This window comes from Buteo buteo, chromosome 16, assembly GCF_964188355.1.
Source record: "Buteo buteo chromosome 16, bButBut1.hap1.1, whole genome shotgun sequence".
Classification (NCBI taxonomy): Eukaryota; Metazoa; Chordata; class Aves; order Accipitriformes; family Accipitridae; genus Buteo; species Buteo buteo.
The window spans coordinates 26,376,063-26,403,438 of NC_134186.1; the positions used below are offsets into that span (position 1 = coordinate 26,376,063).

A 27,376-nucleotide genomic window follows, 5' to 3' on the forward strand; every position below is an offset into this window, starting at 1 on the left:
GAGTAACAAAAGCAACAGTGACTTCTTTGGGAAGGGCAGGGCGGCAGGGGGGACAAGACTCTGGGACCTTGAAAAATGCACATAAGGAGACCTTGAGGAAAAGGTCAATCAGGGTATTATCCTATTTCTTATGGGTAATTAATGGATAATGGCTCCTCTGCTTAGTAGTTTAGTTTTGCATATTCTGCATTACAATGCCCAATTTCTCTGCTTTCTGCAAAAATAAACCAATGGTTAAGAAGAAAATCTTTTTTTTTTTGTACGGCAGCTTGTTACAGAGCAAGCAAATACCCAACAGGTTACTTTCAAAAAGTCAAAGGGAATTTTGCCTGATGAAAGATTAGAAAACCTGATCCAGAGTTACCACCTCCCACGTCGTGACCAGATGACAGCTCGGCAGCCAGCTACCTGTTATGTGTAACATAATGTAAAGATTGTACTTCCCCTTAGTTCCTTTCAGGTAAGTACCAGAGTCCCAGGTGACACGTACTTGTGCTACTCACGTGATCTGAGGAGGTTCAGATTTGTACGTTAGCAGAAAAATCATTTCACACTCAATAATTCTTGATACCTTAAGTCTACCATGCTTAGACCCGAACAAGTAGTGGTTCAGCGCTGGCTACCTCCAGAAAAATGCCAAGCAATTAAAAGGTCATTATGGAAAGTTTGGGCACTAAATGATTTGAAAACGTTATAAGCTAATCAGTGGGGTAATCACTCACCAAAAGAATGCTCGCCACTCTTTTCCAGGTGCCTTACATCCGTCATTTCCAAGCACCAAAACCCTTAGAATGCATTCGAAATACACAAATGCTTTCCTTTCCCACTCACTGTAATTCATTGGTTTTATAGACAAAGTACAGGAAGAGTTTATGCCTAATTTTTTTTTTGTTTGTTTTTTTGGGGTGGTTTTTTTTTTTTTGGAGGCACAATTTTCACATCACCAAGAAAAGAAAATATTACAGCAGTCAGTTGCTTTTAAATTGTGCCCCAGACTAGTCAGGAAATCAGTCGGCTCCTTTGGCGAAAGCCCGTGTTTCAAAGAACGTTAACATGGGTACCTCAACATCCTTGACAGATTTCTCCAGATACTGATCTTGGCCAGCAGTGGGAAGGAACCATCAATATACCTCCAACCAAAGAGCACAAAGGCATCGCTGACTCCATCTAATTTATGTTCTTGGGCTTTGGACCATGCAAAGCCAAAGCAGGTAAGGAGCAGGCAGACAACTTCAGATGAAACCATATTAAATCACTGTTGAAATAAGGACTCGTTATGCATGGTATTTTAAATATCTTGACGGCCTTTTCCAAGCATCTTGGTGGTCTGAAGAGTCAAAGGTTGTGAGCAAAATAGCTCACAAAGATCTAGGAAGAACTGGCTAGCATAAGCCTGCAACAAAGAAAATAGTTGCCGCCTCCTGCATCCCCAAGTAACATATTTGTCCATCTTGTATCACATTTTGTTATCTATAATTTAGGAAAAAAATTATAATCTTCAGATTTACCACTGTATGCCAGATAACTATGTACACAGTCTGCACATACTATCAGACTGTTCAATTAGACTTAATCTGTGTTAATTAAGCCTTCCATTTTCCAAGCTGTATTTTAATACATTTGGATCATGAAAACAAAGTCTTTATCATCATTAAGCTGATTCAACATGATAAAATATTAACAAAGATGCATTTATCATCATTGTAGTAGAAATCTCGTGCATCAACTGATGATATAAATTAACAGTAATTGTTGCAAAATATCCATTTAGTATAACAAAACATCATATCTCAATTACTGACTTCAAGAAAAGTTGTGTCCATCTTATTTTAATACCTTTAGTTTCAGAGTTCCATGCCATTAACAGAAAATAAAATCCTGCTACGATTTACTAGAGAAATTAAATATAAACCAAGCATTCTATGTCTTACTACTTTATGGCAATCAGCTCCACTACACACATCACGCAAAACTGCCTTTCGAACTAGTTATGCTGTTATGCTGGCATACGTAACTTAGAATATATATACACATAAATATGCGCGTGTGTGTGTGTGTAAACGTACATATACACACAACTTTTTGTTGCTTGGAATAAAACCTATTTGTCAACTATTAAATCTATGTGTAACAAAAAAGACACCTCCCATAAAGATATGAACTCTTATATCTAAAGATAACACAGCTTCTTTTATTCAGATGTTGTTGACCTCCCGCACGTTCTGAAGTCTCGAACTTTTAACTTTGCCACTTTTGGTATGCTGGTAAGTTAAAAAAAATGATTGGCTTTTCCATAATCAAAAACTATGACGGTTAGGTAATAAATGTACCCTTATACTTGTTCCCATAGGTGTTAATCATGCTGAAACATAATGATGCTTCCTACTATTCTCTTTGCATTGTCTGTTTTCATAGACACGTGGAATGCTGAAAAAAGCTTGACAAAAAACCTGGATGTGACCAGAACAGAACCACGATAATTATCAAAAGCTTAGTAGGAGCAACAATTTAGAAAAGGCTTCCCCTGTGTCAAGGGCCTGCACCCACTTCAGTTCACATGCAAAGTTAAAAAGACTAGAGTGACCTGAGCAGTTAGAGCATCAAAAAAATATCAAGCCAAAAGTTTTGCTATTACATTGATCATAACGTAAGCAAGGTCCTCTTCAGTAGTGCCCCAAATCTTTGCTCTCTACTCCTCAATGTTAAAAAGTATTTTCTCCACCATCATCCACTTTATTAATTTCTGTCATCGCAGACCAAAGGGTTTGAAAGCACTGCCCTTATCAAGGTCCAAGCAGCAACTTAAGAAACTAGAGAAACAAACAGTGACTCTGTTTTAAGTGATACACAATGAGTCCGGAAAAAGCAGCTAATTGCAGTAATCCATCTGACACTCAGAATGTAACAGCAGTCATTAGCAACACTGCATATGCCTGTTTCTGCTCTTACAGAGCTACGCAGCCTGAAACTACCTCAGTTAACACACAGAACTACAAAGGTTTAAGTGAGACTAGCACCCAATCCTTCGACTACATATATTTTTAAACAGATGTCTATTAATCTGCAATACTAGAGATAACCTCAGTGCCAAGAAGGACATCAGCAGCCTATTTTGTTCAATCAAGATTACCCCTGCATAGCACATCTCTCTATGAGCCTCCGTCCCTGCCCGTCAAGATAGAGGAGTTAAGCAGCTAAATTCAGAAGGGGCCCTATCTAAAAATCCACGTGCCTTGCATTGTGTAATCATCACTGCCTGTCTAGGTTGACCTTGGATTTTGCCAAGTGCAGGCATGTGTCCCTACATGTGACAGTGTTCCTCTGTCAATGGCTATCCTCAACGTCCTCTTTCTCAAAAAAGACAAAAAAACAACAACAGCAAAAAAATATCCCTTAACATGGCAAACTGATCCCGTTAACCATGACTTCAGACAGCTACAATGGCCTGGAAAAGCTTGGAGGAATTAAAAAGCAAATGACAAAAGGAATGATAGAGTGGAAAACAGAGGAAAACAGGAAAAGTTGGAGGGACGGATCCCTGCGTAACGTAAAACAATATTCTTATGTATCGAGGCAATGGCCTGAAAAATGAAGGAAGGAATAAAGTAAAGAGACCAATAAGAAAGTAGAAGTGACAGAAAAGTATGGTGATACAATAAGCAAGTAGCAATATCCTCCCCTTAACTATCCTCGTCCAGATATCTCTGCTGTTGCACTGGCAAAAGCCATCGTTGATGATTTGGTCATAATAAAGCCTCTGCCTTCTCCCTTCTCAGCAAAAGGTAAGAAATTGGGCTAACAGTTGTGTATCCTGTACATGACTAACAAAATTAAATACCAATAGAATTAATTTTTTTTTCCCCTAAAAGAAATGCTGCAGAATGACTGGTACTAGATTTGAAATGGGAGCAACCAAAGAACATCCTATACTTGTATTACAACAGAAAGTCAGACTAGATACAAAGGTCCTTGGAGCCCTAAGAAATTATGAAAAAAGCATTCACAAAGTTACAAGTAGGAGACTGTTTGACACTGTAGCATTCGCTACATATCAAGGTGCCACGCTTAGATCACTGGTCGCCCGGACCAGGGAAAGAGACAGATAACACACACAGTGTGAGCGCCAACTTCCGCCTTTTATTGCGCAGTTAATTCCTTTTATACTAACAAGGGGAGGTGGGGTTACAGGTACATCACAAGGCTGCGACTAACCCTCTAACTTTCCGTGACAACGCGAGATCTTCCGAACGCCGACCCCTACATGACACAACACACACTTTCAAACGTCAAAACATCACTGGAATTGTATTATGGGCCATAATACAAGGTACGCTTTTTTAATAAACTGATGTCTGCCACTATCATAGCTAATGAAAGAGACCTCTTTTTTTCCTCCTACACTGACAACAAAAAAAAAAAAGGGGGGGGGGGGGGGGGGGAAGACACACACACGAAATAAGAGTATACTGTATTTATGCCAGGAAGAAAAAATACACGTCACCATACAGAAGCACAAGTAGCTTTACTGCTTAATAGCTTAATTACTGAATCTCAAAAGAGAAAATATATTAAAATGTTATAAAACATAGTGAAGCAGGAAACACGTAAGTTTAACTTTTATGAAAAAGCAAACTCCAAAATGCATATGATAAACTAGTAGGGGAAATTGCATTACAAGGTCTGTAACTTCCAAAGCGCATTGTGTCTATACTACATTGGTTTTGATCTTTCTGTTCAAGTTAAATTATTTTACGGACCAAGATACATAAATAATGCATTCCTCCTATAACAAAAAAACAACTAGCAAAAAGTAGCAAATCGCAAACTACGAAGAAAGGCTTTAACTTGCATGTCAGACTTTACACCTACTATTTCAACACATTCTCAAAACGGACCCCTGAGCGCTCAGTATCTTTTAAGTTGCTACTGCTGCAAGACAGAAACAATTTCCTCTTACCTGTGCTCTAATTCTCGGATGGACAGTATAACTCCAGAAGTCGATGCCTTCTGTTGCACTGTGGCCAGAAACGTGAACTCACTTTTATTCCGGAAGAGCTGAATTAACTTCTCGCTCACATGGGGAGCTGCGTGGATTTCTCTTTCTATATCTAAAAATTGTATTTTAAAAAAAAGAAGAAAAGAGAGAAACAACACTCCGGTAAAAATGCTAAGTCAGAAAGATTCAGACTACATTTTTCATTTTCCCATCAATATTTTTCATTTTTGAGAGTCATCTACCATGCTCCACCACTGCATTTGTTCAATGAAAAAACCCAAGTGCCATCTCTGTCAGCATGCCCACTTGTCACTTTGACAAGTTCACAACTGGTCAGCTACTGATTTTCTGACAGAATTTTTAACAGGATGCTGAGCCGTTTGTGTCTGCTGTGAGCAGATTAAGTTGCTGTAAATAAGGTGTGCTGCAGTCAGATAAATAGGCTCCTAAATTCTGAGAAATCTCAGGTATTGCCTCTCCCAACATAATTCACCAAGCTCCAATTTCAGTTTTTACCACTGACTCCGTTACCACCTCTCCATCGTACATCAGAGGAAACCTGTCCTTGCGCCGTGTAAGGCAGAGATGTATTATTGCTAATAATGCTATACGGCTGTGCTTCTGCCTGAGAAATAAATACAAAACACACTCGCAATCCACTATCGTTTCAGGGATTTCTCAGTTTAAACAAGCAAAGCGTGACAGCTCATACAATATTTATTAAACTACAGTCTGACCAGGCAGATGCAGAAATATTTCAGTCTCACTAATCCTGCTGATGTCCAAGCGGCAGCATGCCTTCTCATACTTGATCTTCTAAGATTCAAATGCGCCATCTCCCACCTCATTCATTTTTATCTCATCCTTTTATTCACAATATATCATCACTCCAAAAGATGATTAATGACAAAAGGAAGAAATCACGGCATTTCACCTTCCTACCCCTTGCCATGTCTCTCACGCTGGGCCTTTGTCACACATTTGCAAGACCTGTGCTACTTGCCGTTCCTGGATGTCACAACCAATTAGAAGCCCGGTGTGCTTCCTTTCGAAAGGTTTACTTTGAAGCCAGAAATGCCAGCACAAATTCTCAGCTGGTGGAAAACCATGTAACTCTACTGAGTCCTGATAATCTCACCCAGCATGAATGCTGTAACACACAAAGGAGTGATGAGATTTACAATTCAGAATTTCACTGCAGAAAAAAAAAAAAAAAAAAAACACACAACCAACATTGTGTCATTAAATGAGGCTTTGCAGACAGAAAGAGGAGAGACTGGCTTGAAAAACAGCCTGAAACTCAGAAATGCAACTACTGAGGGAATGCCATGGACTGAAACTAAACTCCAAGGAAAAAGTATTCAAGCATGTATTGTAATTGGGTGCCCCAATTTTTCCTGTGCAGCTTAAAGCCCTCCAAATGAGCCTACGCACTCCAAATGCCTAACACTGAAAACCTCACCTCTAAAAAGTACTGCAAATTAGACATCAAAAATCACTAGTCATCATTTAAAAATCTTTGCCAGAGGCTCAAATTCACCTGATAAATAAATACAATGCCCACTTTACAGCATCAAGCTATTTGTCTGTCCAACGCCACTTTTATCATAACAGAGGATAAAGCTTCAAAGAACAGAAATCGCTTCCACTGCCATCAGAAAGGGGAATGGAGGAATAAACAATGCAGCACAGAAGAGCAGATTTTGTCTTTACCTGCAAGATTTCATTATCTGTATCATTATCTTCACCTAGCAGGTGTTATTACTGGTCATAAATACTATCTAGTTTCTTTAAAAAAAGCTGACGCAGGAGACACAAAACTATTTATCCCATATACCAGTAAGCTCTCCAATATCCAGTTTGCTATCTACACAGACAGACAATCCACTGGTACTAAGTTCCAAGGCACAAGTAAGACTCAAGAGATAAAATGTTCAAGAGCTGACAGTTGGAAGATAGTTATCCTTGTTTTGAAGGTTAAGAACCTTAATATCTTACAAAATTTTGTATTGCCAGAAATAAAATACGACTTATCAAAGCTTTCAGAAATTATTTCACATGAAAGCACAGGCAGTGCTCCGAGTGGAACATATATGTTAAAACTTCAGTCAAGCCTTGCGAAGTCCAGCATTTTCTCATTATGGGGGGACCCAGATATAAAGCCACATCCTGCCATCTATCCACCAAAATTTAAACAAAAATATAGGATTCTCTAGTTGGAATCATGAATGAATAATCAATGCATTGACTACTCCAGTTAGAAACATAATTTTAAATATTGCATTATATTCTACCACCTCTCCATAGTCATGAATACAGCAAAACCATGTGCAATACCTTACATTCATTCTCTGTTGATTAAAATCATTGTATGTATAGATAATGAAATTATGGAGGAAACATAACCCCCATTTTTAAAAAGAGAAAAAAGGAAGATCTGGGGAACTACAGGCCAGTCAGTCTCACCTCTGTGCCCAGCAAGATCATGGAGCAGATCCTCCTGGAAACTACGCTAAGGCACATGGAAAACAAGCCAACAAGCCAACAAACAGCCAACAAGGCTTCACCAAAGGCAAACTGTGCCTGACAAATCTGGTGGCCTTCTGTGACGGGGTTACAGTGTTGGTGGATAAGGGAACAGCAACGGACGTCACCTACCTAGACTTGTGCAAAGCGTTTGACACTGTCCCAGACGACATACTTGTCTCTAAAGCAGCGATACGTGGATTTGATGGATTGACCACTCGGTGGATAAGGAACTGGCTAGACGGTAGCACTCAAAGAGTTGTGGTCAAGGGCTCAATGTCCAAGTAGAAACCAGTGACGAGTGGCGTTCCTCAGGGATCAGTATTGGGACCGGCGCTGTTTAACTCCCTTGTTGGTGACACAGACCGTGGGATTGAGTGCAACCTCAGCAAGTTTGCCGACAACACCAAGCTGCGTGGTGCAGTCGACGTGCTTGAGCAAAGGGATGCCATCCAGAGCAACCTCAACAGGCTTGAGAGGTGGGCTCGTGAGAACCTCACGAGGTTCGACAAGGCCAGGTGCAAGGCCCTGCACGTGGCTTAGGACAATCCCAAGCACCAATACAGGCTGGGCGATGAGTGGATTGAGAGCAACCCTGAGGAGAAGGACTTGGGGGTTTTGGTTGATGAGAAGCTCAACGTGACTCAACAATGTGCATTTGCAGCCCAGAAAGCCAACCATATCCTGGGCTGCATCAAAAGAAGCGTGATCAGCAGGTCGAGGGAGGTGATTCTCCCCCTCTACTCCGCTCTATTCTCACTACTCCATGTGAGACACCACCTGGAGTACTGCGTTCAGCTCTGGGACCCCCAACGTAAGAAGGACATGGATGTCTTGGAGCGAGTCCAGAGGAGGGCCATGAAGATGATCAGAGGGCTGGAGCACCTCCCTTGTGAAGACAGGCTGAGAGAGTTGGGGTTGTTCAGCCTGGAGAAGAGAAGGCTCCGGGGAGACCGTATAGCAGCCTTCCAGTACCTGAAGGGGCCTACAAGAAAGCTGGAGAGGGCCTTCTTCCAAGGGCCTGTAGTGACAGGACAAGTGGTAATGGCTTTAAACTGAAAGAGGGTAGATTTAGATGAGATACAAGGAAGAAGTTCTTTGCTGTGAGGGTGCTGAGGCCCTGGAACAGGTTGCCCGCAGAAGCTGTGGCTGCGCCATCCCTGGCAGTGTTCAAGGCCAGGTCGGATGGGGCTTGGAGCAAGCTGGTCTAGTGGCAGGTGTCCCTGCCTACTGCAGGGGGGTTGGAACTAGATGATCTTTCAGGTTCCTTCCAACCCATTCTATGATTCTGTAAAATTCCAGAATCTTGGGTTCAAACTACTAGATAACGAGCAGTATTTACATACCGCTTTGCAACACACGTACAATTCTTACAAAGTTACACAACTAGACTTTTCAAAATGAATACACGTCTAGAGTATGGTGCTATTTCTTTGGAGTAGATCTACTCATTACCAGTCTGAGGAGGTACCAGTGCCTAGGAACACCCCCTACCACTAGACAACTGAAAACATCCTTGCAGATGCTGAAATGTCTCAGGAAACGCTGTTCTTCCTAACTCAATCTCAGCAACTACAACAAGGGGAGTTTCCAGCAATTCAGCAGCAAGATAGCAAATGTGACCCAAGAGCTGGCGGCTGGACTTGTAAGCTGAAGAGCCCACCAAGGCTCGCGAGGACCCACGGGGCACACGAGCCGGCGTTTCGGAGATGATAAGCCTGTCAGGGTGCTGAGCACAGCCCTGGGCTCGCAACCTGGGGCCCGAACGCTGGGAAGGAGCCGCACGAGGCCTCATTGAGGGCATGGCCCAGCCGGCACAGCGTCACCCCAGCTCCTGTGCCCCACGGGAGAGCCCTCCTGCGCCTCTCTGGCAGTGGCCCTCCTCATACTGCGCGATCACTGGGTATGTCATCTGTTTGTGTTTTGCTCGATTTCTGCACAAAGTACCATAAAAATGAACTGGGAGTACGATCCATTTAGAATAAGAGCTTTCTATTTTCAGGTTGAAGGTTTCACACTTCAAAAAAAGAAAAATTGAGAATACATACACCCCCTCACCGCAGGTGCCTGAAAGGGAAAATACTTTTTATGCTCTCTATAAAAATAACTGTCTGCTTGTAATGAAATGTCGTATTTCCTACATAATATAGAACAATATAGGTTTATACAGTAATCTTCAGTGAAACATCGCTTCACACTTGAATGATAATGCAATCTCAGCAAAATAAATAAATAAATAAACATAGATACGACTTTCACATGCCCTTCTATGTGATTATATTTTCTTAATTTGAAATACTGACTGTCTGGAGAGGGTTTTTAAACATACCAAAGTGTTTCTAAAATTAAACAAGCAAGAAAAGCAAGCATACACAGTTATTTGAAAGTACAACAGATACAAATCATCTCAGAGCATCAAGTCAAGGCAACTTTCCACCTTCAGCAAAACAGAGAAGCAGAAGACACACCTATGTCAGAGTGAGAGCGTATTTGTTGCTTGATTTTAATTCCTTTTTTTAGACCGCAGGTCCGAGGAAGAAGGACCAAACACAAAGCAATGCTGCAGTTTCCCAGGACAGCCAAACCCATTTAGCCGCTGCCATCCCACATTTCCCTGCCCGGCGCCATCTCCCCCGTTCCCAGGGATGCCACCTTGCCTTCTCCCGCTCCCTTGTCCCACAGGAGCCCATTCAGCCCCTGACCAGCACAGCCCTACCAAGCCGAGCTACAAGAGGAGCCAGCACCCAGGGCTACACTCACGCAGGGGCTCAGCACCACAGCGTGTCTGGCCAGGATCTGCAGAGGAAGCACACAGCACCCTGCTTAGCTGCAGCAAGCTCTTCCACGCTTAGCCACCTTGATAAATCTTACCCGTGACTGCGACTACTCACAATACTCGCTTTCAGCACCTTCAGAATAAGTCTCAAATTTTTATTTTACCATGGGTTTGTTTTCACTTCATTGTAACACTGGTCCAGATGAACGGTAACGCTGCTCTGGGGCCAATGACATCAGGGCAAGCTTTACCCGTACATATTAAATGTACAGGTATTTTGGTACGCAGTAACCCTACATGACAAATGGAATTAAGAGGGTACAATAACTCAGGACTAGTATCAATCCTTACAAATTTGATTTAGGCCCTTAAGACACATCTTCCTGTGTGGATCCACTGCTCTGTGCATCAGCAGCTCTGGCAACTAAAAATTAAAACCTCAGGCTTTTGCCACGCATAGCCCAGAACACATTAGAGGCACCGAATAAGAAAGGGAGAAGTTGGCTTCAGCTGCATTAGAGAGAGTGTGAGAAAATTATCACCACACAGAAGCAGACAAAATGAGTTAGAGAAAGAAAAGGATAATGCAAAGAAAGCAGACAAAGTTCTTGCCAAACTTATTTTGATGACAGTGTCAACAATCCACAGTACAAAGGGAAGTACATGACCATTTGGGCTGGAATTTTAAGCAATGAAAAATGTGCACCGGTTCTTACAAGCTGAATCCCAATCCATCTGGGCAATCATTTTTCTTTAACAGATGCTTCCACTCGAGGAAAAATACTAAAATTCAGTTCCAAATCAACCCATGTTTTCTGAAGCAACAGGTATGTTTCATCATTCACTAGCCTGCTTGAATACCTTTTCCTTTTACTTCCTTACTTTGGCAGAAAACGTACTGCAGAACACATTGCTTCATTGGTACCTTCAATCATTTTAAAGCTATTTGTTTCAGCATGCTTTCAGAAGAACCTTTGCACCGTCACTCTGGACAAGCAAATAGATATTAACCCTGCGACAACAGAGAATCTGGATTTCAGCTACAGCAATTAAAGAATCGAATATTGCAGCATATTGGTTTTTACCTTGCTGTAGGCAAAATCCAATTAAACTGAAATATCTATTAAAAAAACAAACAAACAAACAAAACACCACCAAAAAACAGTGCCCCATTTTTTTAAGTCATCAGCTTTCCGGAAATGGAACCAAGAGCAGAAGAAGGATCTGAAACTAGCAACTATCAGGGTAGACAGTTTCTAAAGTTGCTCAGGATGAAAACACACAACAGCACCACAAAACCCTTCTTGCGCACTGAAGGCAGGTGCTTCTTCAAAGCCTCTGAGTCCAAATGGGATCCAGTGCACAGACCCCTTTCTGCACATTGGTCCCACAAATCACCTTTTGAAGAACTGGTCCAAAAAAAAAAAAAAACTACCACAAAACAACAACCCAAAGCACTACCGCTGATAGACGCCCACTCCTTCCTGCTCCTCTAAAACCACTCCTCAGTCCACACAAGTCACAAGCAGCTCCAAAAGTTCACAGAAGGACGCTAACACCAACCGTGGGAATAGTCGCCAAAAAGAAGTCATTTCACTGCCAAGCAGGGAAACGCTTCAGGTAGTTGTCCCTCCCTGCCTAGCGAGGGCAAAATGCAGTTATCTGCAGATAGCACCAATTTTTTATTTTAAGCTGCGGGGAGAAAATTCACACAAATTTCTCCTTATAAGCAAACAACACGCTTCTGTCACAGGAATAGGCACAGAGCCACGTATATCCCTCAGAGCACTTTGGGCGCTCAATTTGGCTATCAGCACCAAGGCTCGAGACAGCCCACACCGCTCTGCAGAGACGCGCCAGCCAAGTAGCAGCATACCTAGACATCCCCTAAGCGCAGACCCAAATTCATTCACCGTGCCCGGCACTCGCCTACCCTGCTGCCAAGCCAGGCTAAAGCACGGGGTTTAGCAAGCCGTGGGGGTACCGCCAAGGGAAAATAAGCACAAGCTTACATTAAGGTGCTGAGCCGGCCTCATTCTGCTCTCTTGTGGCCCCCTGCACTGGAACAGAGGGGACCAGCGCCGCCTGTCGTACCTGCCAGAAACCCAGAGAGAGGAGGGAAAACGCCTCACCCTTCTCTTAAAAACTACGCTACCGGGGAGGACCAAAGAGGGCACGATGTTTTCTCACAAGCGCATCTCTGCTTCTAGGTATTCTCACCGGTACGAAAAGGCATTGTAAATGCTCTTGCCTTGCTAGCTCCACTCGGAGTTAGTAATAAACAGTAGGAAATCATGTTCAACAGCACAGCTTTCTAAATGACGATTATTCATTATAAATCACTTTTTACATGTTGCTTCAAACACCGTTTCTCAAGAATAAGATCCGTCTGCAGTGAAATGCTTGGTGATTTTAATATGCAAACCTCCTACAGAGATGATGTCTCATTTTAATTATTGTTTCGGTTTAATGGGTTTTCATTAAATTAGAGGATAGAGCAATTACCAGGGTGAATAGCTAATGTTACAAAGGTAAGTTCCCATGACTATACAGCAAAAGCAGTTCTGCTAGAGAAGGTGGAAAAATAGTGTAATTCAATGTAAACTCTCCTTTTGTATGATGCAAAACTACCCTGGCAGTATGTGTTCATATATTGCTGTCATTTTGATATACATGTTTGTAAACTAGTTTACAACTAGGTCTCTCCCAACAAAATTAATCTAGCATTTAAAATTATATATATATTTCATTCCTTTCAAGAAGCTATTGCAAACCCAATCCTAAAACTCCAGATGCCAGGGACAGCAGAATTTTGAGTCACTAAAGAAATCAAACAGAGACTACTTATCAAATCACAGTTTCTCCCCAACCAATAATTTAGTTGATTTAGTGGCTTAATGTCGGACTCTTCACTTCTTAAAAATTGGCCTGACTAGAGCACTAGCTTGAATGACCACACTCATGTTAATTAAGTTGTTGTTGGGAGTCTAAGTCCTTTGTTTGCTTTATCAGCTTTTCAAACTGAACCAAATGGAAATCGAGTACTCTGGAACAAACGGAGCAGCAGATATCGCACAAGACTTGGAAACGAATACGTGCCAAGACAGAAGGCGGCCACCTACACTTCTCAAGCCCCAGCGAGCAAAAGGTGCCCTCGGTGACAGAGAAAGCACAGCGGCGTAAAGCTGCAGCAAAGCCTACATTGAGACACTGCCCCTCTTTCGTTGCATATGGGTTTCGTATCTCCAGGGCCCTTCCTTGTCTCTTCCACCCAAATGGACAGAATGCCCAAGGAAAGCACTCGAGTCATCTCGCCAGCAGCAGAAAGACGAGTGGCAGGCCTGGGCACACGCACACCGCAGCGACCGATGCCATCTTCAAACCGTTTGGCCATTACGGAGCAAAATCGGAAAACCGGAGTAAGCCAAACGGCTTTGCAACAAGCTTCCTGCCGAGAACAACGGCGATCACCTTGCTGAGGCTGCTACTCACCCTGTTACTCGAGGCAGCCATTTTAACTTGTTTCAAATATTTTAAGCGGCTACTGAGCTCAGGCTTGCCTTCTCAAGTAGGCTCTGTTGTTTCCTCAAGGGACTCATGCTGAAATCAAGACTGTTGACAAACGCTTGATCCCTTAAATTAAATGCTTGGTAGAAATGCTCCAGAAGGTACGCTACCACTAAAAGCACATAATCTACTCTTAAATCATGTGAGTTAATCAAATTACATGTGGTGTTAGTTAATTAGTTCAGGAGTCACTGATTATAACATCTTTTCCACTGTTTATCTTTATTAGATAAGGTATCACATCACTGTGACTATAAAGATTGCTATTTGCAAATTTGGAAAGTAACAACAACATTTTAACAGAAAGAGCAGGGACTACGGTAGTAACGCTGTCATGTTTGAACAGAGCCAGCGGCAACGTATGCAACATTGGGAAAAAGCAGTAATTGCTAAGAATCGTTACCGATATGCTGACCGTTTTGCAGGAGTACTGTCCACTTCAGGGATCTATTTTAAGAGTATATTAAATGCTAATGTCACACAAAATAATGAGCCACCCAAAAACACTGTCTATGTTCTGGCTTCGTGCAAAAGCAAGCTAAGCAATTTTTTCCTCCCCTTCTACAAAACATTTTCAGGTATGCTCAAAGTCACCCACCCAAAGAATTTGAAATTACTTTTAAAAAATGATAACATACATTGAACTTGACAAAACATGTTCTTGAGCCGCATTTGTTTAAAAGAAACTTCATATGGTACCAGAAGGTGAGGAACATCTAGAATCAAAAATCAGATACAGAAGCCAAGTTTTGCAAATAACTGCTAATTGTAGTTTGGACTTATTTGGACTTAATTGTAGTGTCCCCCTACAACCCTTAGTGTGTTTGTAAACTCAAAACAAAATTTAAGCTTCTTCAATAGAGCATGCAGAGAGATCAACCCATTTGTATTTTTAAGCACTGTGTCATAATTCTGATTTTGCATTTAGCGCTCTTCCTTCTTACAGGTAATAATAAATGCTGCTTATACTTTATGGCAAGAGTATTAAAAATAAACAGTAACACCAAGTACTTCTGAAGTGCTTTAGGATTCCTAAGTTTAACATGAAAATGACAGACAGAGTCAAAAAGTAACCCATAACCTGGATTTTCAAAGAAATTTTAAGTACTAGATCCCACTGAAGCATGAGAGAAGCTGAATGCCTACATTACTTTGACTCTCTTGGAAATCCCAGTCTAACTTCAGCAAGGTCACACAGAAATCAGAATTTGTCTCCCTAGTGAAAACCTGCATTCTTAAACATGTAAATCAAAATACAAAAACAATACAAAAGTTTTAAATAGTTCATTAACGGGCAACTTTCAGCAAAACAGAAACCTCTGACTCAGTTTCTTCACTTGCAGAGAGAGGTTACAATGCCTAATGCTACTTATGGCAGCTAACAGACCCAGCTACACCTACACAACAGTTTTAATTTCCAGTCCAGTAAAGCCTTTCATCACATGAATAATCCAACTGAAGGCAATGAAATTATCTGTAAAGTTCAAAGTAAGCACATGCTGAAGTGCTCTCTTGGTTCAAAAACTCCCAATGACTTGACACTCTAAATAGGTTTTTTTAATTACTTTTAAAGCATTTAGCTCATTTATTACTAAAAATCTTATGGTTTTTCTTTATTCTCTATATACAATTTGTACAAGCTTTAAACAAACGCATTTCATAAACTAATTCTTCCTTCTGTTTTCCTTCCCTCAGAAATATCACTTCCATTTATTGCTAAAGCAAATTAAATCCTGGGTGTCTGTTTTATTTATTAACTGCATGATAATAGCATGAGGCATAATACATTTGTCAAAGCCCTTCTCTACTGAAGTATAATTTCTGCTGTCAGCCTCTTTACGTTTATATTCAATATTCTAGTTGTCTTTGCTTCTTGGAACACACATAAGCACGCATTTATATATTCTCCCCAAATATGTATAAATTCTATTTGTGAAGTGTTCCCCGCACCCCCAACAAAGAATCATAAATACAGCTAACACACTTAGTCATTCTCCTCAAGTTTTAGACAAATTATTTGAGAGATTTACGAATTCTCAAAAAATGTCACAATAATAACTGTTTTATCTTTTTACACCATAATTATGATTTGGAGCATTGCTTTTCTTATTTCACCCAAGCATACCACAACTCATGAATAAAATATGACAACTTTGATAGCATCCATTGCTGTGGGTTCATCCGTAACAGCAAACGTGCTTGGGGTACTAAGAGCTCCCTTTTGCTCCATAAGCCTTTGTTTCTGAAAATAAGCTTTTATTTAAATAGAATGCCACATGTGTCCCTCTTTTTCGCATTTCTTGCCGTTAGCAGTAACACCAGCAATAATGTTTACTTTTTTTTTTTTAATGACTACATTCTGAAACAATTAGGATGGCATAAAGCTAGAAAGGCAGAATATCCCATCTGAAAGCTGGTACTCGCAAGACATCAAAAAACATTAAAAGCACTGCCCGCATCAGAGAACAAAAGGCTAACACAGAGGACCATGACTTTTAAATGTGTGGGCAATACTATTATAAAAAAGAAACTTAATTTTCTTCTGGCTTCAGAATTAATTATGATGAAGTAAACCTAAACAACTTGCACCATTTCCCTAATAAGATTACTGTTAACTAATACTGCAGAGAGTCCTCCTACCACAACTTGTCAGTAGATTCCCTTTACAGGAAGACTTGCGCTGAAATGCGGTACGCGTGGTTTCCAAATCATCGGCATTTACCAAATTATTCTACAAATATCGTGTTTTAAGGCCATGCTGCTTCATTTTCCAAACAGCATGTTGAACATCCTCCACAGACCTCCGTAGAGACCTCCACAGACCAAGAAAAATCATGACGCACACACACACAAACCACACTCTCCTCCCACACATCTTGGCTTTGTTATTTTCCCCAGTCCCCACGAATAGCCTTTAAAATTTCAACATTGTTATGCACAATGAGCCAAAGTGGAGAGAGAGAAGCAGAGGCAGGTCTGAATGCCATCCGTAGATAGTCTTTCATCATAGAAGCAATGAGTATTTAACCTCCAAGACCCAGTTTTATACATGCTGTGCTCTCGGAGCATCTTTGCTAGCTTCCAGTTGACAAAAGCTAAAAAAAATGGGAAGGAAAAAAAAAAAAGAAAAAGAAAAAAGAAAAGAAGGGGGGACACGACACAGAACTAAGCTTTACAACCCAAACTTGTCCGCTGTAGGAGGTGTCTGTTCCCACTGATGCCAAATGGAAAACTCTCAGTTTCAGAGGGAGGAGTCACCCGTATGTGCAAGGGGAGGACAGACTCAGTAAAATAATCCATGCAGCTGCAGCAATCCTATATTATTTTTTCCTATTTATAGCACAGAGGACCAATGGGAAACTCAGCTGTAACTATGTAAGAAATGTTATCACACAAGGAGGGAGGATGCGGGGACAGAAAGACTATATGAGAGATTTTTAGGAAGCCAAAACATAAGCGCTCAGCTACAGTATTTATCGCTCCAAAGTAGTGAGTCACAGATCCCGGTTGTCAGAATTACAGAACCAACTTTGCTCTTTTAGCAGATATGTAACCTATGTAACTGAGGATTTAAAACAATGTTTTAGTGGACATCAGGTGCCAGAAACAATTTTTTTGTCCATTCTATTAAAAAAAAAACAACAAAAAAACCTACTGTTCTGTATTTTGTATCATTGAATAGGCCACAAAGGCAAGGCAATCACATGATAATAATGCCATAAACCAGCACAGTATGTCATGATTACTTCACACCATTTATGTGGCAAAAATGAAAACTAAGAGAAAAAATGTCCCCCTCGTGTCATTTATACATCCACACTGCAGGTGGCAAGATTAATCTAGAATTTGGCATAGAAGAAGTAGGTTGAGGCCTCAAGTAGCATCTAATTTTTATTCTTGATAGGTAGTTCAAGACAGCAGGGTTTTTCACCACAGGAAATAGTCCATGCCTGGCTCTTGTATTAGGTCTGATTATATCTGCCTTTGTGTACTTTTTAAAGATACAAAATCTTAAAAAAATAAATTAAAAAAAATCATGGTATGTGCTTAAATTCATGTGATAGTAATTTCACATAACACCACTTCCTTTTAGGCAAAAGATGTAGCTCTGTTTAGAAGTAATTTAATCAGGTAGGATGAGTGTAAATATTCTTATCAAATGGCTATTAATACATTTCTACTAAAATTGCTTTAAAATTTAAGAGATCCCTCTTGGAGTCAAAATCAACCCTAATGGACCACTTGGTTTCACTGCCTACAGTGAGAACCCAGGTCTTCAGCATCGCTTTTCCCTCCCTCTGCATTTCAAGCAGTTTTAACTCAGCAGTGCCAAGTAATGCTCCGATTCTCCTCTCTTTTACCCCAGCATCTGTCCAGCGACCTGGACTTGCAGTATCAGGTGCAGGGACTTCCCTGACCTTGGGCAGGATCCTCCACCCAGAGATACTCAGCGCTGCGCAGGTTCTCGCCTCAAGGCAGCACAACTCAGGTGCCGACTCTGCTTCACCTCAACTTCCCGGGGCTCTGACTAGCACACCGGCCTGTTTGACGAGATGTTATAGAACAATATTCTTACTCCAGTTTAATGCTCATTTACTAATCAAGTAGTTAAAACCTGAGTACTTGCAGTATGATATGTCTTAACACTATCAGTTTGCTAAAATCCTTTGCAGGAAAAGACAGTTTTTGTCCTATTTCTGTTCTGATGAAGATACAAGAAACTCAAACAGTTATTCTTACTTTTATCTAAATGGATTTACTTTCATTGTAAGGGCCTAGATGCTCACGCGGTGTGGGAGCATGCAACACTTAATAGCAGTATCAGAAACTAATTTCTGCATCCCACTCTCTGCCCACTGAAGAGCAGAGACCTTTTGTTTCCTTTCTGCTTATCTTCATTACAGGACTTTGTCAACAGGTTGCCAGAAGCATTCGAGGCTTTTAGGATACTACAGAAATACTGAAGTGCTTATCCTGCTTCCCCTCTGTACTTACCACCGTGGCAATGAAGATAGACAAGTAGCACAATTATTGTCTCCCAGGAAAGCAAAAATAACTGCCAAGGACAGAGGTAATGTGTGCTCAGAATTCTTTCCTAATCATTACAGACATGATGGGAAACCCAAAAAATGTCAAGTAACAGAAGACGGCATGACAACATTCAGGACGAAAAAAAAAGAAAGAAAAGTAGAAATTGGTCACTGTCATTTAATGTGACTAGGTTTCTATTTTAGTCTACACTTACTCAGGGGAGGAGGGGCAGGGGTGTTGGAAACAAGAGGATATGGAACAAGAAACTCTGCGAGGATTTACAAGTTATACCTTCATATCAATATGCTGGATAATTTTACTCCTAGACAGGTTTCTAACATAATTCAAACATCAAACGAGAGTGGAAACAGCCAACATTGGATAGGTATATATGAGTATTTTAAAAACTAATTCTGGAAACTGACAAAGTTAACAGTAGTTTATGTATCTTCAAAGCCTCAAAGCATTGTTCAATAATTATGTCCCAAGTGATCGTTAATTTCCTCCATTGAAGATGATTCATCTCACTCATCCCCTCCTAGCTCATTGTATTCCAACTCCAGATCATTTCTCTCTTCTGAAAATGGTCAGTTTTGCAAAGGAAAAAAAACACTTAGCCTAACAACTTCATTGCCAAAAAAAATTACCTTGTGTATACAAAACACATTAAAACATCAGCTATATTTAAAAAACAACTATAAATGAGAAGCTAGACAGATGTTAGGGTTAAAGTCTCAGAGGCAAACCTTGCTCAGCCCTCCGGGGATGCGCATTCCAACACGGGTTCTTAATTACAGGATCACACAACAGCTTTCCAGAGGGCCACTGTCTCAGTCAGTGCACAAAGTAAAGAACAAAGAGCAAAAAATAATTATTGAACGAACAAGGATCCGAAGTTTTGCTTGATTTTTATTGTTCAAGGCTCACCTTGAACAGTAAATCTACCGTATTCAAATCCTTCTCTGAAGACAGAACAGACCATGACCAAGTTAATTATTCCAGCACAGTATCCGAGACCTCTACAAATATTAATGAATTCTTTTCACACCACTGTTGTTACAGGAAAGGGCATTAGTACCTCAACTTTACAGGTGAACAACCAAAGCACAGCAGAATTAAGCTTCTAATAAAAAAACTAATAAAAAACCCCCACGTTATCCAAGTCGTATCCTGCAAAAACATTTGTTAAAAATTAGCACGCATCACAGGTACTTTACAGCACTACCATACCTGAACTTTCAGTGCTTTTCCCTATTACGCTGCCCTAACGCAAACCTACCGTAAGCAAACCTTTGCCCGGTCCTACCCACCTAGCCCAAGACTTCAGCCCTTTCCTATTGAGGCCCTTGCTCCTTGCCCCTCTCTCCAGGCTGCTTCTCCCAACTGCTGTCCGTGGCTCCCCTTACCGTGCTCTTCATCCCTGCACCTCGCTCCCTTCCCCTCGAGTCTGAGTCCGTCTAGCGTCCTCATCCCAGCTTCTCTGCCCGGCCATCACCCGCTCCCTTCTTGGCCTCCAGCTCCTCACCCCAGCTGTTTTTCTTCTCTCCCCTCCACCTGAGCCCTAGTTTCTTTGCCCTGCCTGCCGCAGTTCATCTCATCCGACTGCTGCTCACCCCCCACTGCCCAGCACCAGCCTCTATCCTCTCAGGGGAGCCCATTCACCCCAACTGTATTATCATCACTTTACATACCCAGTCCTTGCCCTTAAATTTCCAGCTTTCAGAAAGGTCTGGGAAGGAAAGGGGGAAAGCAGGAGAAGCACCAGAAATCCCCAGAAAAGATCAAGATCTTGCTCTCCGTCCTGCTGATGGATACAAGCACAGAAACCTTCCCCGTCAGAGAAGTCACGCTTCCCTCCATCCTCTCGGGTGCAGCCAGCCCAGCTGTCGATATCTTATTTTAACTTTTATTTTAGTAGTGCTTTCAAAGGCCTGAAAGCAGTGAGGGAACTCTGGCAACTCTCTCGGATGGCGGGCAGCTGCCACAGCTCCGAAGGGCCAGGCTGGAGCTCGTAAAAGCAGGGGGACCACCCCAAGGGATGAGCGCGGAGGACGGGTGAGGATCCCGCTCTCCTGAGGGCTGGGCCCTATTTCTCACCGCCCCATAAACCTCCATCGCGGTTGAAGACACACACTGGCCTCCGTGCAGCCGCAGGTCGTGAGCCACCACTACGAGCGAGCAGAGGTGCCCGTCACTGCCATCAGAGCCAGCCAGCCCTGAAAGCGGATCAGCTTCGAGTAAACCGTCAGTCCTGCCGTCCTCCGGTGAGAGGAGGATCTCAGAAGGGAGAGCTCAGCGGAAAGAGAAGGGAAACAGGTCAAAATTTAGCACCGAGGAAGCAGCAGTGCCTGAAACGTCACCACAGGATCGGGGCGAAAGGCTGACCCACACCTCGGAGGTAGGCGCTATTTTTGTTTACACATACACAGGCTTTTTATTTGACAGCAGTTACCTCTCCCTCCTGAGGTCCCAGGAAAGGCGCCCCACAAGCAAACATGGGGTAAAACCCCAAATTCACCCTGCCCCTGTGGAAACCAGCACAGGCCTCCATGACAGGGCACGTAACCGGGGAAAAAACCTCACTCTTCCCTTTTAAAAAAACAGAAAGTTCACAAGTTCAAGGAGCTCGCAGCGTTTCCATGAAGATATACCTGTAGCGTGCGGTGAGGCGCGGGGCGTCTCTGTGAGGAGAGGCGGGGACTGGCCCGGGCCGGACACGGCCGGTTCCAGCTGGTTCCAACCGCCTCACCTCAGGGCACAGCCCGGTTCCAGCTGGTTCCAACCGCCTCACCTCAGGGCACAGCCCGGCCCCTCCTCCCGGCTGGTGGCACCTCAGGGAAAGCGTATTTTAAAAGGGGAAAAAAAACTCATCCGGCTGGAGGGAAGCAGCGAGCGGCTGCGCAGGCACTCGGCTGCGAGCCCAGGCGGGTGGCCGGCAATCCCTGGTTTAAAAAAAAAAAAAAAAAAAAAAAAAAAAATTCCTTTCCTTTCCAACAGCACAAGGGTCGCCGTCTGCTTTGCCAAATGCGTACCCAGAGGCTCTGCATCACTACTGCCCCAAAACCTCACAGCACGCCAGCAAGACGGGATATTCAGATTATCAGCGGGCATGGAAAAGGTACTGGAGCTACTCTCTTAAACAGAGAAGGCAGCACTAAGATTTCGAGCCACCCGTGTCGTGCCGTCCTCATTTTTCTGCTACCGTAAGATTTCTGCTCCGTAAAAACGATACTGCTTATACTTACTATTTGCTATAGACATACCAGGAGAGATCGCACAGAGAGCGACGACTCTCGTTGCATTATCTCACGTAAAGAGGGACCCACACCCTGAACTCCAAAATTAAAGTTTATCTCTCCTACTCACTGCAGACCTCCCTGCTGTCCAGCCCAGGAAGAGTAATTGCAAGTTTCATCTTGGAGCCATTATCTGCTGCCCCTCATTCAGTCCCTGGCTCTTCTCTGGGCTCTGCAGCTCGCGCACCTTGCACGTTATGCTGGCGTAACTGAGTTTTAACGCTTGAAGTGGATTAAAACCTTAGCCATAGCACACAGGTCACCGAGACTCGGGTGAGAAGGTGTTCACACACAGATGAAGGACGGCAGCAGCCTACTCACCTGGCCTCTGAATTTACTGAGCGCACCTCAGTGCTGAGCTCCTGCCCCACACACATAGCCAGGGCATAACGAGCGGATCCTGAAGACCGTCCTAGCAGCAGCAGAGCTAAAGTTCCCAATATAAAGGGTACGTGCCCACTCCCGACCACAAGATCAATCTCTGCACTCTTCCTTATCCACAAATCTCAAAGTGTAGCAAAGCTGGCTAGCGATCAAAGCCCTTCAACTTTGGCACCGCAAAAGCTGACTTTTAGGACTCAGACTCCTCGAGTGGGATCTGGAAACCCCTCCACTCTCTAAGCGAGGAGTCACCAAGTCAAGGAGGAAGGTGTTGGAAAAAAATCAGGACCCGTAACACGCTGAGAGGAAACACCTACAGGGAGGGTTGCACGGCATCTGGAAGCTCAAGCGAGTCTGCCGGGAGGCACCTCTACCCGCCTTGGGACCGCAGCTTTGCTCCCTCTTTTAACCTGAAGCAGGACGGCCCTTTTGTTTCAGGAACTCAACAAGATTCACTCCTTTCCCACAAAACCATTGCCTTTGTGTTTTAAGATACTTGTTAGTCTTTCACCTTTCCTGTCGAAGCCACGACTGTACAGAAGACAACTCAGCAGTCACTATTACAAAGTGGGAAGAAGGAGCACAACTGAACTCTGTGCTGCAGGAGGTGTGGGCCAGGTGTTTCTCTTCTAAATCCAGTGGTGGTTTAATAAAAGTAAAGAAGCGGTCAAGGAAGAAAGGACTACATATAGCTAGACTTTTAACGGTACGTGGTGGTTTATTTTACTGAGTCCTATACATAGTATACATAGTAAAAAGACCATTACTAATTTAAAGACTAAGTTAAAAAATACTGCCAGATTGCCAGGAAAGGAAACAGCAAAGCCTTAATAAACTTCTTGGGGGAACTGCTTTATATGTAAAGGCTTTAAGCCTCTGTTAGCTCAAAGGAGATGTTGAGAGAAGAAGAATTAAAAAGAAATGGGCATAGCTGACAGGTTGTAAAAGGAATAAAATTTTACTTCCCCAACGAGAACTGAGCACAGAACAGAAGTCAGACTGGTTAAAGTAATCACATCATGTAACAGCTAGGCTAAAAATTGGGCTCAGTCTACCCAGAAACAGGACGACCAGTTAAGCGCCTCCTATTGCCTTATTTATAACAAGAGCCTTTCTCTGCCACCGAACTCAAGATCCTGCTGAGGTTTCCACCTACAGGGTCAAAACAAGACCTGCTTCCCTGCCGTCTGAAACATAGAAGAGGACTGAGCCCCACTAAGTAAGCCATGGCTCAGTGTTTCTTCATGTGCTAAAATTTATACTACAATCCTGTTCGAGAAATTTCAGTATCATTCTGTCACGTTTGTAAGATACTATTTACAGATGTCTTTCGCTCAACGTTTGTAAGATGCTATTGTAATGCATTAGGTGGACGATTAATATTTTCAATACAATTCTTTCAGGTAGATTTCCCACCCACCCCCAGAACTGTTTCCTCGAATTCTTTGGACTCCAGGTTGGAGGCAAGGAGATGTGGGGTCAGACACCAGGATCTTGGGTGCCCCGTTCCCCAAGAGCACTCTAGTCAAGCATCTCCACTCTCCCTCCTTAGTCCCTTTGTGCTAGAACAACCCATCTGGACACAGAGACTTTCTTCCACACTCTTGTTCATATAAATAAAAGACAACTAATTAAGACACCATAATGTTAGGGATCTTAAGAGTCAGACTGTTTGCAGAATTGCAGTTACGAGTTATGTATCTACATTTCATCTAATTCACGCTGTCAGCACTTACACTGCTTTTTGGATTCCCTCATCCCCATTTCACAGAGAACGGAACTGAAACACACAAATAACGGAACTGATCAATCAAAAATCCAGCTGAAATACTCTAATAATCAAAGTCCATGCCCAATAGGACCACTCAGGTGACTACACTTAATTATAGGTTTCTGTGCTTTTCTGAATTAAGAACAGATTTGCTTGCCCAAAGGCAACCCACATCTCTCAATCGCCACTTTGGTTCTATCACGCTGTCACACAATTTGCAACAGAGCTGAATTTGTTTCTCTGCCTGTAAAGCTGCTTCACACGGAAATCGGAGTTTCAGCTGTTACTACCAATGTTATTACAAAATCAGAATACTCCACTGACTTCACTGAGGTTGTCTTGGACTGAAATCGCTAACTCCCCAGGGAAAAGAGTCTTTCTACATTTTGGCTAGGATAAAATCAAATCATGACATCACTCCCTAGAAACTTTGTAACAAACACTATGTCACTTACTGTAAGAGAGCTAACACCACTGATCAAAAAGCTCATAAAAATAATAGTTTCTCTTTCTTTTGTGCACCTCTTCCCATCACCCCCCTCCTTCATTTCTTCTTTTTGCCTCTAAATGCAATGGAAAAAATGCTCAAACTTACAAAGCTTTCCATTTCAAAGAGTTTAATTCACAGAAAAAGAATCTTGCTTGGGAGAACATATCCATATTTTCACTACAGCTCTACACAGAGCTGTCTGGGTTGGGGAAAAATTACCATTTCTCTACCTCAAAGATGTAGACTTCCAGTGACACACAAAGGAACACTCTCACTTTGAACAGCTCTAGTAAAGCCATTTTAGGAAATACGTCTTACAAGACAGAAAATGATCCACGGGGAACCTTTGCGTAAGCCCAGAGCCCTGTTACACTGCTGTAAGGACACCGCCAAAGGCGGCAGGCAAAACTGTCCCTCTGAAAAACGCACGCCAGAGAACACGCTCACGAACTCTTCTCACTTCCTAAACTAGGAAATCCCCAGCAGTGAAAGCCTACGAGTGAAGACATCTTCTAACGTGGCTCCGTGTTCAGCAATCAGCCTGCCAGGTGAAGCAGGTCCTCCCCTGCCCAGAACCCCAGAGACAACACTGGAGCAGCGCAGCACAGCATGTATTAACTATTCACATACGGTAGGAACTAATCAAAGCGAAGCTTTGCTGAAAGGACCGCATCTTGGCGACTGGAATAGCTGGTCCAAGAGGATACAGGAATTTTGAAACCAAGTACTAACTTCCAGTCGTGTCTCTCCTCCGGGAGTGTCACGTTGGCTGGGGATTTTTGTGAATCTCCGTGGGAAAACTTAGACATAGCAGCTGCCCATACGCTGCCCTGCATTCTGTATCGGTTTTACTGTATGGCGAGATACAAATCAAAATTAAGTATCTCCTGGTTCCAGCCAAAGGACCTGGCACACAGCCAAACGGTAGTTGTAAAGTCACCTCTGTTAATAAAAGTGAATTCGTACAGCTGCCGACATACTGCTGACATTTAACAAATAACAGATACGAACGAGAAGGGAAGCAGCCAACGGGGCGGCCTCGGACCTCCATCCCGTCTGGCAGCAGCAGCAAAAGACCCCTCGCAGACAGACCTCTCTCAGGATGGAGTAAAAGACCAAAGGTCTTCAAGTCTTCTCCCAGCCCAAGGGCTCATGAGCCTAACTGAAGAGAGTCATTTTCCCAAGCCATCTTCCAAGAAGTTTTATACTAGAGGCGATATCCAAGTACAGGGCTACTTCTGTGTGCGTTAGCCAGAACAATTTCCATTGTGGAAATTAAAAAAAGCTTTATTTACCTAACTACAGACTTCGAATTGTTTATTCACTTTGTACAGTGAATTTTTGTTCATTGCTTCCCATGAACATCTATCCTCCAATTTACCTGCGCATGTGAATTTTACAAGCTCTACCTTTTTTACACTAGTCCTCTCTAAGTTGCTAAACTACAGGTGGGGTCCTCCAAGGCAAAAAGAACCGAATATCCATAACATCCTCACCATTAGCCTTTCAAAGCTACTTTCAGTAATCAATGGTTTCAATCGCTGTCCTGAAAAACACATCTCAGTCTTCTTCCCTGCAGCTCTGACCACCAGTCTGTGAAAACTCACCATGACAGTTTGCCAGCGCGCTTGCGATTAGCTGCATGGAATAGCAATTGGAAATACTAAAATATTTTAAGTCAGTTAGGCCATTGCAGTCCTTAGAGACTGACTGTGCTTTAATATGGTTTGTCCATACTACACAAACCCAGAGTCACGATATCAGAAGAAAACAATTGACATCTTTAAATTAACGTCCTGGTTTCAGCTGGGAGGGAGTTAATTTTCTTCCTAGTAGCTGCCACAGTGGTTTTGGATTTAGTGCGAGAATGATGTTGGTAACACACCGATGTTTTAGTTGTTGCTAAGTAGCACTTAACATAAGTCAAGGATTTTTCAGTGTCCCATGCTGTGACAGCAAGCAGGTGTACAAGAAGCTGGGAGGGAGCACGACCAGGACAGCTGACCCGAACGAGCCCAAGGGATATTCCATACCACAGGACGTCATGCCCAGTGTATAAACTGGGGGGAGTTGGCCGGGAGGGGCGGATCGCTGCTGGGGCATCGGTCAGCAGGTGGTGAGCAATTGCGTTGTGCATCGCTCGCCTTTTCTTGAGTCTAATTTCTCTTTTTTTTATATTCATTTATACAAATATAAAATCAATAATTGTAATGAAATCATCATTTTATTTTAGTTATTAAACTGTTCTTATCTCAACCCACAAGTTTTACTTTTTTTTTCCCCCCGATTCTCCTAGTGGGATGGGGAGGAGTAAGCAAGCGGCTGCGTGGTGCTTAGTTGCTGGCTGGGTTTAAACTGTGACAATGAATAAATTAATGCTCTTCTTCCGGACATTAATCTGGGAATCTGTGAAAATTATGCTACTTGTATCACACAAGATTGGAGATATGACTAACAAATTCTGAGAAGGTCTCCAGAAGTCTCTCTGCTCTGGCTCCTAAATTGGCCTTGGCCAGCTAAAGGATGAACTGAGATTATAGAC

At 42.6% G+C, this 27,376-nt stretch overlaps 1 protein-coding gene across 1 annotated transcript in view; it reads right to left on the reverse strand.

The window, feature by feature from the left end:
• Nucleotides 1-27,376, reverse strand: part of NELL1 (neural EGFL like 1) — a 298,502-nt gene that overhangs the window by 265,550 nt on the left and 5,576 nt on the right. The window contains exon 3 of the mRNA XM_075048228.1: nt 4,958-5,108. Coding sequence (XP_074904329.1) covers nt 4,958-5,108 — 151 coding nt within the window. The remainder of the gene's footprint in view (nt 1-4,957; nt 5,109-27,376) is intronic.